The 14,106-nt window shown below is 57.5% G+C and overlaps 5 protein-coding genes across 5 annotated transcripts; 1 reads left to right on the top strand and 4 right to left on the bottom strand.

The window, feature by feature from the left end:
* Positions 1–719: 719 nt before the first annotated feature.
* On the bottom strand, positions 720–1,438 carry BKA78DRAFT_315730 (uncharacterized protein). The gene has a single exon (XM_066888569.1). The coding sequence runs from the start codon at positions 1,379–1,381 to the stop codon at positions 1,013–1,015; it is 369 nt and encodes a 122-aa protein (XP_066743037.1). The 5' UTR covers positions 1,382–1,438; the 3' UTR covers positions 720–1,012.
* Positions 1,439–1,721: 283 nt separating this feature from the next.
* BKA78DRAFT_315727 (thiamine diphosphate-binding protein) lies at positions 1,722–3,295 on the bottom strand. The gene is made up of 3 exons (XM_066888568.1): positions 2,507–3,295; positions 1,867–2,426; positions 1,722–1,821 (listed from the first exon to the last, which is right to left on the bottom strand). Exons 1-3 carry the CDS (start codon positions 3,103–3,105, stop codon positions 1,784–1,786), a joined length of 1,197 nt encoding a protein of 398 aa, XP_066743036.1. The 5' UTR covers positions 3,106–3,295; the 3' UTR covers positions 1,722–1,783.
* A 235-nt stretch (positions 3,296–3,530) lies between these two features.
* BKA78DRAFT_353331 (uncharacterized protein) lies at positions 3,531–5,991 on the top strand (the record flags this gene model as incomplete). Its single annotated transcript, XM_066891541.1, has 4 exons — positions 3,531–3,793; positions 3,840–4,066; positions 4,113–4,785; positions 4,863–5,991. The coding sequence occupies 4 exons, from the start codon at positions 3,531–3,533 to the stop codon at positions 5,989–5,991; spliced, it is 2,292 nt and encodes a 763-aa protein (XP_066743035.1).
* A 2,214-nt stretch (positions 5,992–8,205) lies between these two features.
* Positions 8,206–11,784, bottom strand: BKA78DRAFT_296111 (uncharacterized protein; the record flags this gene model as incomplete). Its single annotated transcript, XM_066886569.1, has 2 exons — positions 8,206–9,303; positions 9,349–11,784. 2 exons carry the CDS (start codon positions 11,782–11,784, stop codon positions 8,206–8,208), a joined length of 3,534 nt encoding a protein of 1,177 aa, XP_066743034.1.
* Positions 11,785–12,265: 481 nt separating this feature from the next.
* Positions 12,266–13,906, bottom strand: BKA78DRAFT_230201 (putative diphthamide synthesis protein-domain-containing protein; the record flags this gene model as incomplete). Its single annotated transcript, XM_066883762.1, has 1 exon — positions 12,266–13,906. A coding segment is annotated over one exon (1,641 nt), but the record flags the coding sequence as incomplete, so codon positions are not given.
* Positions 13,907–14,106: the final 200 nt, after the last annotated feature.

Here is a 14,106-nt window from a genome sequence, read left to right as displayed (position 1 = left end):
CAAAGCGATGATGATGCGGAAGAAAGAGAAGAGGAAGCAAAAAAGGGGGCAATCCACCGCCCATCTGCTTGTTGAGCCTAGACTCCATTGACTTTTTCTTCGACCCCCAACATCGTGATGAACACGAACTCGAGCAGACGAGCACAGTAACGGTGTCGACCAGCCAGGAAAATCAAATCACGTCGCGCCCAAATGTCAGCGCCGTCTCCCACTGCGAGTGAGGACTGTCGCGTGCCCTCCTTCCCAATCCGATGCGCGCGGCGTGTCCTGTATGCAGTCGACGATTCATGCAACGCCAACGCCCCATGCCGGCGCCGCTCTCCCGTCCCTCCCATCCACGAGCCGTTTCTTCACCATCGGCGTGAGACGACAGGCAGGGGTGTCCTTGCTTCAGACGCTACAAGATGATGGAAGAGGAGAAAGACGAGAGCATATGAGGGAGTTTGTAGTGAGTGAGGCGGCAAGGGAGTTGGTGAAGATATAGGAGAGCGTAGAGACTGATTGACGAGGGCACGAGGTGGTGAGAAGGACGAATGAGTGTCTATTGTGTCTGTGTCAGAGAAGGAGAGGCGCAGTCCGGTGGTTCGCTGTCGACAGCAGTCGCTCGCTTCTTCCCGAGAGACCGAACGACGTGGCTCAAGCCGACTTTTGGTTTCTTGTTGCTCTTGACACTACTCCGTCACTGCCTATGGAAGCTCCTCAGCGCCGCGTACCATCCTACCGGATAACACGGCATGCGCCCTCAAACAATGAACCTACCTACCTACCTACCTACCAACCTCGACACCCGTCACCGAGACAAACGAGAGAATCTGTGACCGGTCCATCCCGCCAAGTCCACAACCATTGTCGCGTGCCCTCTTTCCCCAACGAGCCGATCAACGGCCAACTCCAAACCTTAAACCCACCCTGCACGCAAGGGACATCAGGGTCCATCCATACCGCATCTTCCAAAAACCAGAAAACAAACCCCGATACCGGCGCGCCAATATTTCCTGGCTGATTCGGATACTCAATGGCAGACAGAAGATGATTGGTGTGGGGTTTGGTTGGTAGATGGGCGGAAGAAGCCTTCCACCAACGCTTGCGCTTGCTCGTTTGGGTAGGTGGAGAGGCAGAGGCGGCACACGGCACGGGTAGGGCTAATCAATTTTTCTTCTTCTTTTTGGCTACCGTTTCCCGTTGCTGCTGTGAGGATTTGTGGCGGGGAGGGAGGGGTGCGGGTGTTCCTGAGCTTGGATACGAAGAAATGAGATGAAGAGATGGTGGCTTTCGTACGAGTTACAGGTCTGGAGGATTTTTGAGATTGGTGGTGGTTTCTGAGCACGCCGGTGACAGCTGCAGGACGAGGCGCGCAGAACCAATATGCAGACCCTGACATCAGTGCGTGCCGTTCGCCCGTCCAGCGGTCATGGATGCAGCCCTGAAAACATCAAGTGCGGATCCTGGTGCATGTGCCTTTGCAAGAGATGTCGCATCCACCACCAACGGTGACATCGCCGTCGTCGGATCATTGCTGGACGAACGCCAGCCGGAGTGAATTGGAAACGATTGCTTGCTCAGAAGCGGTCAGACGTGCCGTGCAGAGTGCTGGGACGGATCAGGAGGAATTGTGGCGTCGCAATAAACATTTCAAGCGCGGGGTTGCGTCGCGTCCCACTGGTGACAAGCCACGCACGCACGTCAAGTCAGGCACCAAGAGGAGAATGTCGAAACAAAGTTGATGAAGTGGTTTATGCTATTGGACAATGCCCTTTTCACATTTTGCTGGCTTACCTCGTGCTCAGTATTTGACGGCTTTGCGGATGGCGTCGTAGATTCCTATACTGTCAGCACCAAACGCGTCTGCGACCAAACAACACTTACGGACGACGTCTGGGAGGTTAAACTTTTCAAAGGCCAGCCCGACGTGCGTGCTCCATCCGGCGACTCTCTGCACAGGGGCCTCCAGCCGCAAAAAGGCACCCTCTTGAATCGAGGCGGCGACTTCGGCGCCTACCCCCGCGTTAATCATGCTCTCATGCACGACTATTGCTTTTCCCGTCTTTTGCACGCTGCCCAAAACGGTAGCTCGGTCCCAGGGATAGACGGTGCGCAGGTCAATCAGCTCAACGCTCACGCCCAGGTCCTGTTCGGCGGCGGCAATGGCGTTCATGCAATGGTAGAGGGGCGTTCCGTAGGAGACAATGGTGACATCAGAGCCTTGTTTGACAACCTCAGCTTTGGAGAGCGGCAGGGTGTAGGCCTCGGTGGGAACCTGCTCAACGGCAGCACGATACAGGATCTTGGGTTCCATAAAGACGACGGGATCAGGGCAAGCAATGGCGGCGAGGAGCAAACCCTTGGCCTGGCTGGGGGATCGCGGCACGACGACGCGCAGGCCCGGGATGTGGGTGAAGAGAGACTCGGGCGATTGGGAGTGGTACCTGCCTCACATGTCAGTTTGCGGGCCAGCATTGAAGGTAAACAACAATTGAGGGGGCGAAACAATTATTTATTCACTCACAGCGCACCGTGTCCGACGCCTCCGGTAGGCATGCGGACGACGAGACCGCCGGCATGCATGTTGGTTGTTCCAGCCCGGTATCGCACCTTTGCTGCCTCGTTGACAAGCTGGTCAAAGGCCGGGTAGACGTAATCGGCAAACTGGATCTCGGCAATGGGCTTCATGCCCTCGAGAGCAGCTCCAATGGCAAAGCCCACGATTCCTTGTTCCGTCAGCGGAGTATTGAAGACTCGGTCGGAGCCAAAGTCGTTGGCGAGGCCCATGGAGCAGCGGAAGACGCCCCCAAACGCAACATCCTCGCCAAAGAGCAGCACGCGGTCGTCGGTGGAGAGGGCATGGCGGAGGGCCGAGTTGATGGCCTGGAAGAGGTTTTGACGAGTGGTCTTGGAGTCACGGACGAGGTGTGATGGTAGTTCGGGATTGGCCAAGCAGGACTTTGGAGTGTGGGCGAGCAAGGGCGTGGAGCTGTAGTCGATGGGGAGGTTCAGGCGCGCATTGGGCGGGTGGGTCGAGTAGGGTTGCAGCCGTGCAAAATGACGTAGAGAGGCTAGACGTGGAAGAGGGCGAGAGAGTGGAATAGAGGAGAGAGATTTGGACATGGTGGAGGAGTGGGAAGATGCATGATGCGGGGGAGCAATCCGGGGAGAAGTGAGAGGTGTTGAAAGAGCAGGGAGGGGTCTGCCAGGATGCGCCCAGCAATTGTACCTGTACCATTGTTGCTGCAAGCGCCCGCAAAGTCGTCTTCTTCGTCTGCTCAGCCACGGCCCGTTGGCTTGTCGCGTCACACTTGTGCTCTTGTGTGTCTCTCGTATCTACCGTTCTGACCGCCACTGCCGTGGGGACGATTGCTGGCGTGAGCAACCTTGACACCGTGCGCGCTCCCCGGCCCGCCGCCGAGAGTCAGTCGGACAGTTGAGAGCGAGCCTGAGCCTCGCCGTCTCACACAAATACCCTCCGTCCGCCGCCGAATCCCTCACTCCTGCAATCGCCCTCTCGACTCCCCCGACGAGGCGCTCGACATCAAATGTCTCTGGCTGCCACGAGGGCATTGGCAGCTGCCCCCTTCTCCCATCACCGCGGCCACGCCGCCGTGCGACCCGCCGTCTGCTTGATCGCCAGTCTGCTCTTCTCCGCCGTCGGTTATGCCGCTCCGTTGAAACACGACACCACGCTTCGTCCCTTTGAGGACGAGCCAAAGTCATCCGACGATGCTGAGCTATGGGTCTTTTTGGGCACTGCTGTTGCTCTGGTGCTGCTCGGCGGAGCTTTCGCCGGCCTGACCATTGCGTACGTTGAGCCTCTGTCTCACCCAACATCCCACTAACGTCACCAGGCTGATGGGCCAGGATGAAATCTACCTCCAAGTCATTGCAACCTCTGGTGAAGGCTCCGAGCGCAAGAGCGCTGCCCGCGTTCTCAACCTCCTCAAAAAGGGCAAACACTGGGTCCTCGTCACCCTCTTGCTGAGCAACGTCATTACCAACGAGACTCTACCCATTGTTCTCGACAGGTCTCTTGGAGGCGGATGGCCCGCCGTCCTGAGCAGTACCGTCTTGATTGGTATTTTGGTCATCTTCTGCATCTTTCCTCTGCTAACCACCTGCAGTCATCTTTGGCGAAATCGTTCCGCAATCCGTATGCGTCCGATACGGCCTCCCCATTGGCGCCTGGATGTCGCCTGTCGTCCTTGGCCTCATGTACCTCATGGCCCCGGTCGCCTGGCCTACTGCGAAGCTACTGGACTATCTGCTTGGCGAGGATCACGGAACAACCTACAAGAAGGCTGGGCTCAAGACCCTGGTCACTCTGCACAAGACGCTTGGGACAAGCCCCGAGGATCGTCTAAACCAAGATGAGGTGACCATCATCAGCGCCGTGCTTGATCTCAAGGATAAGCCCGTTGGCAGCATCATGACCCCCATGAACGACGTCTTCACCATGTCGGCCGATACCGTCTTGGACGAGCAGATGATGCACCAAATCTTGTCGGCTGGATACTCTAGAATTCCCATTTACCAACCCGAAAATCCCAGCAACTTTGTTGGCATGCTTTTGGTCAAGATGCTCATCACCTACGACCCAGAGGATGCCAAGCAGGTTCGGGACTTTGCCTTGGCGACCCTCCCCGAGACACGCCCCGAGACAAGCTGCCTCGACATTGTCAACTTTTTCCAAGAGGGCAAGTCGCACATGGTCCTTGTTTCCGACTTTCCAGGAGAGCCGTATGGCGCTCTTGGCGTCGTCACCCTGGAGGACGTGATTGAGGAGTTGATTGGCGAGTAAGTGCCGAATTTGCTTGCGTCATTTTCAAATGCCTCATGGTGGCTCTGGAACTTTGCTCACCTACCTTTCGCAGGGAAATCATCGACGAGTCCGACATTTACATTGATGTCCACAAGGCGATTCGCCGCATGACTCCGGCGCCACGCAACCGCATCCCCAAGATCGACCACGCCATTGAGGATGACGCCGACGAGACTACTGGTCTCCTCGCAGGTCATGAGCGGAGGATTAGCACTGAGGCGGGGCGGAGTTCTGTGAGTCAGCTTGGCACGAGTCCCCAGGTAACGCTCTTGCGTCGGAACAGTAGTGGTAATGGTTCGTTGGACAAGGCTACTCCGGTGAGCCTCCGCGACGGTACTCCCGAGCTTAAAGAACAGCTCAGGCATTTGGGTCCCTCCAACGCCGCCAGTCGGCCCAAGTCCACTCGTATTTCTACAGTAAAGATTAAACCTAGCGTCAACACCATCCCCGAAGGTCCGCCTGCAAACGGCGCCGCAAAGCCCGAAGGCCAGCAGTCTGCCGTGTCGACCCCTAAGGTGGGCCCCACGGCTCTTGGGGGCGGCATCGGTGAAGGCCAGATGCGCGACGAGAGCGACGCACTCAGGGTTGCTGCCTCTGGTTACGGCACCATGCTTGAAGAGGCCTCCAAACCCAGACATGGTCCCAACGGCAGCGGTAGCCCCATCCAAGAACACCCCAGCGGAGAGAGTTCTTCGAGCCCTCCCAACAAGTCTCCCATCAACGAACGTCCCTCGCCCAAACACCGCAAGACCAACTCCAACAGCTCCGACAGCATCCGCTCGCTGCACAGCGGCTCTCCCTCGCACTCGCAAGACCGCCTGTCGATCCCCAGGGGCACGGCGCGCTCGGGTAGCATCTCAGAGAACGTCATCGACGTCAACGGCGTCAAGAAGATGGTCCTGGAGACGCTGAGCGGTAACAACGGCAACGACGAGGAGCGCAAGCGCGGCGGCTCCAGCCACAGCAACAAGTCGCAGCGCTCGCTCCAGCGCATGTGGGCCGAGGGCGGCAGGACCGATACTAACAGTAACGGCGAGGGTCCCAGCCTGGCTGCCAGCGGCGTGTCGACGCCGCTCGAGGCCTCGACCGCCAACGTCGAGAGCAGCCAGGGCGGCGAGGGCGGCAAGAAGAAGAAAAAGAAGAAGAAGAAGAAGTCGGCAAAGGACAAGACCAAGAGTTAGTCGCTCACTGGCTTCCTTGACGCTGTAGATGGGACGAACCTTACCAGAAGGGATCAGATGGAATAGGTGAGAGAGTGGGTGGTGGGGGAGAAATCCTCGTTCTATCGCTTGTTCTTTGCTAAAAACTCCCCTGATGGTGGCGGGGGGCGTGGTAAATGTCGATTCCTATTTCTTTGCACAGACAGATGGGCAGCATCTGGGACACAGAAGGAGTGAGTGTGCCTCTGGCGTGGGGAAAACGCGAACAGCGAGATCTTTGATCCAGACCTCATTGTTTTTGTTTGCTGGATTTTTGCTGGGATGTCTGAATGGGCAACCAGACCAGACCATACCAGATCAGAAGACTATACCGGCACGAGACTGTGGAAGGACGCCGTGGAGGGCAAAAGATGAAAGACGAAGGGTGGAGGGGTCTGTGGGGAGTGTACTATTATCCTCATTTCATCTATATATATATACTTGAACACATCACACTACCCACACACACCCTCCCACCTCACTCACATGTGCCGTTCTTGTCTGGCAAAAAAGAAGGAACGGCTGAAACCAGCTGCAAGAATCCCATCAAGATGGACACAACCAGCCAGCACATGAGCTACCGGCTATTATAGCACCACTGCTCTGTCTGTCTGTCTGTGGTCTGTATCCTCAGAACAGCCAACACAACAGATGAACATCGACGTGGAGTTAACGACAGAGGGAGAGCGAAGGTGGGTAGGTAGTAGGTACAGGACTGACCACACATGTCTTGTTGGCGTGTGTGATGATGGCAGCCCAAATCAAAATTGGAAATCAGAAGTCGAAACAGGGATTGGAGCAGGGGAAAAATGGGGGGGGGGGGGAGGTTCTTGCGGCAGCAGGCACGTCGGCAGGCGGGCCCGTCTTGCGAGGTAGGTAGGCGAGGTAGGTAGGTGGTGGGCACTTTCTATAGACCCTTTTACTCAACTCATCGACACGCTGTAAACGAAGTCTCGTTGCCGCTTTGAAGAGAAGCCAGCCCAGCCCAGCCACACACGACCAACAAGAGACGGACAGATTGGGTTTTTTGACCTTTTTTTTTTTTTTTTTTTTTCTTTGGATATCCAAAAACAGATGATTTGAATTTTTTGGTTTCATGTCGATGGTTCTTGGGATGCGCGCTGCTGCTGCTGCTGCTGCTGCTGCGATGTAATCATTTATTCGTAAACAGTGAACGAGATGTGAACAAGGACGGAGTCGAGTATCGACGTCATGGTCATGGTGGGCGACTGCATGGTTTTCTGTAAAGAAAGAAAGGATTGGGGGGCGGGGGCGAGAAGAGGCAGGCAGGCTTATGTATGCGTAAACTGCTAACCAGCAGCACTTGACTCAACCAGCACTGAAACCAAAGCACAGCACAATATTCGACTGTTGATTGTCATGATGACTGACCAATATCCCAATGATTCATCAACATGGTTGGAACTTGGGTTGGGGTTTTGTCCCTATTACCGCGCCACCACCCAGAGCTTGCCCATACATACCGACGATGTAAAATATATTGACTTTGAAGATACGACCGAAGAAGAACGCGGAGAATTATCTATCGCTAAGGGAGAAGATAGAGATTGGAAGGAATTAAATAATTAAACCCCTAACTTTTACAACCGGCCACAACGCCCTGAAGAAAGAGACGTGTATGTGCTGCGCATGCTTTGTGCATGGGGAGAGCTTATGAGGATTAAAGCCCCAAAGAGGAACAGAGAGGAAAAGGAGATGAGGTAGGTAGGTAAGTAGGTAGAAAAAGACCTAGTAATTCATGTACGTTTCGTTTCCCAGATATTTGGCATCTGGAGGTGATCTGCTACTGTAATCTGCGCTAGATGCTCTCTCTTTCTTGGATACTCCTCAAGTAACTACTCACTTTTCTTCCCTCCTCTCCCCCCCATTCATGCCCCTGACTGAGGTGAGCGCTCGATGGAAATTCCTTCCCCCTGTCAGACCAGCCAGCAAAGAACTCCCCCAAAATAAGTTCAGGTTTCCCAAAGATGGATGGCGCACTCGCTGATTCGCTCGCTCGTTCGCTTTTTTTGTACTCCTTCCCTCCCTCCCCTCCTCGTCCTTCTTGATGATGACGGTGATGATGTTGATGAATACTGATGAATGCTCCCCTCCCTCTTCCACTCCTCGTCTTCCCCCTCAAAATCACCAAGGTTCAATACGCGCATCCGCACGATCACTCCTCGCGCGCGCGCCTCATGCCTCAACACTGACCATCTCCGGCGCCGCCGTGTTGCCGCTCACGACGGGGCTGCTCTCGTCCTCTTCCTCGTCGTCTGGCTCCTCATCATCGTCCGCACTCGCCCGGTCCTCGCGGTCCGTCTCCGTCTCCGTGTCGTCGTCGTCTACATCAACGTCGTCCTCGTTGTTGACCATGGAGGAGGACGAATTTGTGCCGTCGACATTGGCCATCAGAGAAGCAATGTTGTTGGGTGCAAGATTCGCAATCGGCGACGACGACGAGGAAGATGAGGCTTCGACGGGCACCATGACGCCGCCGCCCTCGGCACCTCCAACGGCATCGACACCAGCGTCCGCGTCGACGTCATCCCGTTCGTAGTCGAGCGACACACTGCTGCTGCCAGCAGCAGCGTTGGCAGTCGCAAACACGGCAACACCGCCCGGGGCCGTGGCCGTGGGCACAACCGTCTCCGTCGTCGCCGACTGAGGTTCCAAGGGCTGCTGCGCTGAAGAGGCATGCGGTGTGGTGTCCAGCGACGGCAGCGAGTGACGCGGTACCTGGCCCACGGTCGCATAGTCCATGGTCTTGAGCATCTGCATGACGGCGTCGCGGATCTCGTCGGGCGTGGATTCCTTGTGGCCGCCGGACGCCGTCTTGACCGTGACGGTTGGCTGAGCTGCCATTTTGGACGCGCGGGCGGCGCCCATGGCCGAACTTTCTGCATAGGTGGACGCGCCGGTCGAGTCGAGAATGTCGGGCGAGGAAACGTCGTCGATGTGCGGCAGGATGAAGCGGCGCCGTGCAGCGTCGTCGTCAGCATTTTCAATGTGCTGCGTGTTGCTCTCGTCGCGGTCATCAGGCCAAGCCGCGTACTTGTCGAAGAGGTTGGTAAAGAATTGGCCAACGTGTTCGGCGGCTTCGTCTGCGCGAACCAACGCCTCTGCTTCCATGCGGCGCTGCGCTTCTTCCTCCATCTTCTTTTTGACGGCTGCCGCCCGTTCGGCGTCGCGTTGGCAGAGCTTCTTGACGCTGGGGGCAGACGCGCATGTTGGGCAATGGTAATGTGTCGAGCAGTATGCGCATTTGCAAGGGGGGTTGCCCTCCAGACAGCCCTATACAATGTTAGCCAAATTCAAACGTTTTATCAGGGCACTTACATCGCAAACAATCACTCGGCAGGCCGAGCACTCCCTCATGGCAGCATTGCATCTAGGTCTGCAATCGCCCACCGGCCGCAGCTGTTGGCAAAAGTAGGCGCCGCAGCCCCGCCACTGAACCGGGTGCCTTGGCGAGCCAGGCAGAGGAAGCATTCGCCTGGCGCGCTCCCTCTCCTGCGACTTTGTCGCCAGCGAGTGGGCATCACGAGACTTGCCCCACGGCGAGGACGAGCGCGATGGTCGATTGTCCGAGGCGCTAAGGGCACGCGGACGAATCGAAGGCTCCGACTGACCCAGCGACGACATGGAATTTGCCAGTGCGGATTCCTCCGCGTTGGTGTTGTTGAAGATCCAATGGTTGCTCAAGTTTTGCTGCTCAGCACCCGACGACGAGGCAAACGAATCGGACGAGCCCGACACAGCCATAGGACTCGACTGGAGTGCGCGCTGCTCCGGTGGGACGAACGGCGGAATGTGCAGGTCGGCGGTTGACGAGGCCTTGGTTGCGGGGGCGTACACGCGAATATGCTCGCGCTCGACGTGGAGCTCGCGGAACCCGCATTTGCGGACCTTGAGCGCGCGAAAGTCGTGCTCCTTGCACAGCGGCCTCTTGCAAGCCTTGCACTGGACTCTCCATCGAAAGGTGCGGTAGCAGTCTTGGCAGAGACTACGCGGGCAAGACGATGCCTGCAAGTCCAAGCTCTCCTGCATCAGGTACGGCACAATGTCGACTTGCTCGCCAAGCACGTGCTCGTAGAGTGACGCGTTTTTCATTTCCCGAATCACATCTGGTGAGCGGAAAATGGAGGTGAAGTCGGGATCCTCATACTGCTGGCCCTTGGGTAAAGGCGTTGCACGTATCCTGTCGGCTCCTCTGCCACCCACACCAGGTCCTAACACAACTATGCCGCCGCCGCCAGAAAAGACTGGCTCGACGCAGCACCAGTGCATGTTGAGCTTGGGCGGTGTGGATATGGTAGTTATGGTCAAGGGGTTGGCTGTGACGACGGCAATTTCGTCGGAATCGGAAGCGTCGTCGTCAGAGGTAGATTCGCTCATGAGGTTGGGCGACCTGGTGGCACCCGGGGCCCACCAAAAGCGGTCATTCTTCCTCCTTCTCTCCTCACCATCGGATCCATGCTGCTGGATGCTGTTTGAAGGAGAGTGTGTCGGTGTTGAAGTGCTTATGCTACTTTGTCCAAACGCCTGCGCCGTAAAGTCTCGATTTGTCCGCCTTCGCTTGCGGGGAATTGGACGGTTGAAAGCGCAACTGGCACAGAGAGTCTTGCGGCAGCCCATGCAGTGCATTCGAATACTGCACTGCTCGCATCGTTCCAGGACGGGGTCGTTGCACTGGTCGCACTTGATATCCTCAACAAACAACTTGTGGCTCTTGCGGAGATGGGCCGGCACGTCTTTGCCTTCTCCTTTGAATGGCCCGCCCGTTGTGCCCAGCGGCTCGCCGTCCTGCCCCGTCTCCATGTCTTCCCACAGCCGTCCGTCCGAGTGGTTCGAGGGCGTCCTGGAGCCCGGTCCGATCCTGTTGCCAGAGCGCCATAGCCGGTCAAACGGCACCCACACCTCGTTGGTCCCGGGAGCAGCACGGCCAGAGTAGTAGTCCTTTCTCCTAAAGCAGCGGCCGCCCGGCGTGGTGCACCACATGGTATCCGTCCAAATGCCCAGCTGGTGACAAATCTCGATGAGCTGGTGCGTAGGCTCCGAGTCCGAGTCGCGCCGCATCAGTGACGACGGCAGATATGGCCTCCGCCGGTGGTGCCTGCAGCGATATGTGTAAAGACTCTTCAAAGCCAGCTCACTTGTGTTTGCCCACGGGCTCGCCGAGTGGATGTAGGGCTCCAAGAAGGGCACCAGGTGGTACTTTATCGAAACGTTTTTGCATCCGCGGACGCTCAAGTGTTGCAGCGTTTGGACCCGCGGCTCCAGCACGCGCGACACGAGCCTGACGCCGGAGACGGTCGTGTTGCAAAGGTCCAGGCTCGTCAGGCGGGTGCCAAACGGCACAATGACCTGGATAAGCAGCGAGTCGAGGGCATACTGTTTGGCGTTTCGCGCCTGGCTGTCGGCCGGGTCGCCGTCAAACTGATTGATGCCGAGTGTTGGCTGAGGACCCCGGAAGCTGACGGTCCGCCAGGCCAGCGGGTAAGATGCCAGAAAGTCGCGGAGGTGATGTGAAGTGTGGTAGAGGTCGAGGAGCGATCGGGTGGGGAGTTGAGCGAGGAGACTCTCAACTATGGTCGGGTGGGTGGTGAGGACCCTTTCGAACCGGCTTAGAGAGGGCGGCGACGTGGTTACGACGGAGGTGGACATGGTGGATGAGATTTCATCGCTATCGCAGGCGTCCGAGTTCCCTGCGACGAGGGTGGCGTTGTGGGGGTGTCGGAGGACATCTGACGGCGTGACTTGGACAGAGGCCATGCCGTCTGCGTGGTGGAGGAGGTGGTGTTCAGTCTCTCGGCAGCCGAGGCGGTCGGTCGGGCTGCTGACGTTGGGTGCGATGAACGAGGGACCTGAGAGGGGGGCTTCAGGGCATGCAGGGAGAGAGGGTTGGGGGTTCGAGTCAAGAGTGAAAGTGAGGTGGTGGTGTGGGTAGCAAGTCGTAAGTAGTAGTCGTGCGCTGGCTCGGCGAGGATATGGGTCCCGACGACACAGGGCGCGCGACGGGAGATGATGGCTCCAATGCGCCAAGTTCTTGTTAGCGACTGGATGGATGGCGGCTCTCCTCTCACTTCTGCAAACTGAGACGCCCGCCCTCACTCTGCACCGCGTGCTCAAAACTTTGTTTTGCCCACTTAGGTCAGCTCAGCGCGCCTGGCATCCATCAGAATTTCTGGTGGCTGTATCTCTTCTCTTTCGCTCTCTACCTAACCTCCCGAGCCGCCCCATCGCCTTCCCCAACCCCGTGCGTGTAACCTCGCGCTATGCCGCTCCGCCCTTCCTCCATAACGGCGCCCGTCTGTCCTTCTTCGCCTCCATCTTGGTCAAAGTCGCTTCCCAAGCCCTGCCATGTGCGCTGGCTACGCAGAAATTCGGCTCCCGGAGATGCCACGCCGCCAATCTGTGCGACATCGCCATTTGCACGCTTGATAAGCTGTGCTGAGGCATTGATCGCCGTCGCATCATTCCGTCGTCCACCACCACCGTGTCCGGCCGCCGTTGCTGTTGTCCGCATCGGCCGTGCGTGCGAGACGTAGCGCCCGGTGCGAAGGTCGAACTCGGGCGGCGCCGACTCTTCCTCAGACGTCGACCCACTGCCGTTTTCGTCATCCTCCTCTGCTGCTTGCGCTGTCTTATCATCATCCAAGCACTCTTCCTCCTTCTTCAGCACCGCTTGGAAGTCGCCCGTCCACTCGCCCGTCCAGATGCGCTCCTCGTCGCTCTTGAGCGCTAGCTGCAATTCAAACGGCGTGATGATGGGCTTCCAGAATTCCTTGCTTTCCACCAGACTGCTCTCCCAGCACCCAATTACCACCCACCCGTCAACCTCGGAAAAGTTGGCCACCTTGGCCGCATTAATCTTGCCAACCACAAACGTGTAGCATTTCTTGTCCGCCTCGGCAATGATTTTCTTGACGTGCTCTACCACGTGGAGGTAGTTTTTGACTGACAGCGTATTGATGAGAATGCCAAAAATTGGCGCCGTGGACAGACGCGTAGTAAGCGCATACCGCCGCCGCAGTGTCTGCGCAGATGTTGCCAGGAGGGCTTGCGGTGGCGTCGAAGTGTCGCCTGTCGTGGGATAAATGTGAATTGCCCCGACGCGCGACGAAAGGGTAAGAAGAAGTGCTGTTGGCGGATCCGAAATGTGAAAGAGTTGGTAATCTCTCAATGCCTGCGCATCATCCTTGACTTCTGGCGGCACCGTCCTATTCGGCAGCGGTGCCGAAGGATCGTGTACAATGTCAGTGAGAAAAATGTTTGCGTATCCTTGATCCTGCAGCCGTCTATGTAACTCGGGCAAGTGGCTCGAGTACGGGATATCCGCCATCAACACAATCTTTTGCTGCTTGTCCGGATACGTTTGCTCAAAGCATGTCACCACGGGATCCAGTTCCAGCGGCCTTGTTGTAAAGACGTAAATGACGGGCAAGCGCGCGGTAGGCGACAGACACGACCGTCCATAATGCACCACGACATCAGCATCCACATGCTCTGCCGCGACCTCGTCGACGCAGCAAGCGCCATACGACGTGTCTCCCAGAATATACAACTGCTCTTCCTCGTCCGGCTTACTTTCGCCGCCCTCCACCTCGTCGGCGTTCAAACTCGCGTTTTCCAAGCGCCGCGCGACGGCTTCTGTCCTCGCCTTGTCCAAACCCCTTCTCAGCGCCTCGTACACCCGCGGCACATCCACGAGCATGCCATCCGGAAACTGTAGCGCGATGCGCTTCCACCGGCCGGCGCGAATCTCGCGAACCGTCCGCTCCACCTCGTACACGGCGGCCAACTGCGCTTCTGATATGCGTCCGACAGAGACGGGCTCAACGGGCTCGGTGGGATCTTCGAAGAGGCGCGTTTCGGGTGTTGAGAGCACCGGCGCTACGGCCGGAGCGGAGGGCGCTGTCATTGTGCAAAATGGTAGCCAGCGAGGGATGCGGGCGGCGGGCCGCGGAGGTCGTAGGAGGCCGTGGACTGTTGCGGATGCAGTGGGAGCGCGTTGTGGAGGCTGAAGCTAGGAGATGCGCGCGTATCGGATTCCCGTGGAGAGCAGCGGCAGACGAGGAGCGGACAAGTGGCGGC

The sequence above is a fragment of the Phyllosticta capitalensis genome, assembly GCF_038381095.1.
Source record: "Phyllosticta capitalensis strain CBS 128856 chromosome Unknown BKA78scaffold_6, whole genome shotgun sequence".
Classification (NCBI taxonomy): domain Eukaryota; kingdom Fungi; phylum Ascomycota; class Dothideomycetes; order Botryosphaeriales; family Phyllostictaceae; genus Phyllosticta; species Phyllosticta capitalensis.
Note: the sequence above shows the minus strand (reverse complement) of the source record. Positions and strands in the feature narration are given on the sequence as shown.

Coding starts and splice junctions, on each gene's coding strand:
- BKA78DRAFT_315730 (XM_066888569.1), bottom strand. CDS start 1,381: ATGTCAGGGTCTGCATATTGGTTCTGCGCGCCTCGTCCTGCAGCTGTC.
- BKA78DRAFT_315727 (XM_066888568.1), bottom strand. CDS start 3,105: ATGTCCAAATCTCTCTCCTCTATTCCACTCTCTCGCCCTCTTCCACGT. Junction 2,427..2,506: donor GGCGTCGGACACGGTGCGCT/GTGAGTGAATAA, acceptor CATGTGAGGCAG/GTACCACTCCCAATCGCCCG. Junction 1,822..1,866: donor TAACCTCCCAGACGTCGTCC/GTAAGTGTTGTT, acceptor CTGACAGTATAG/GAATCTACGACGCCATCCGC.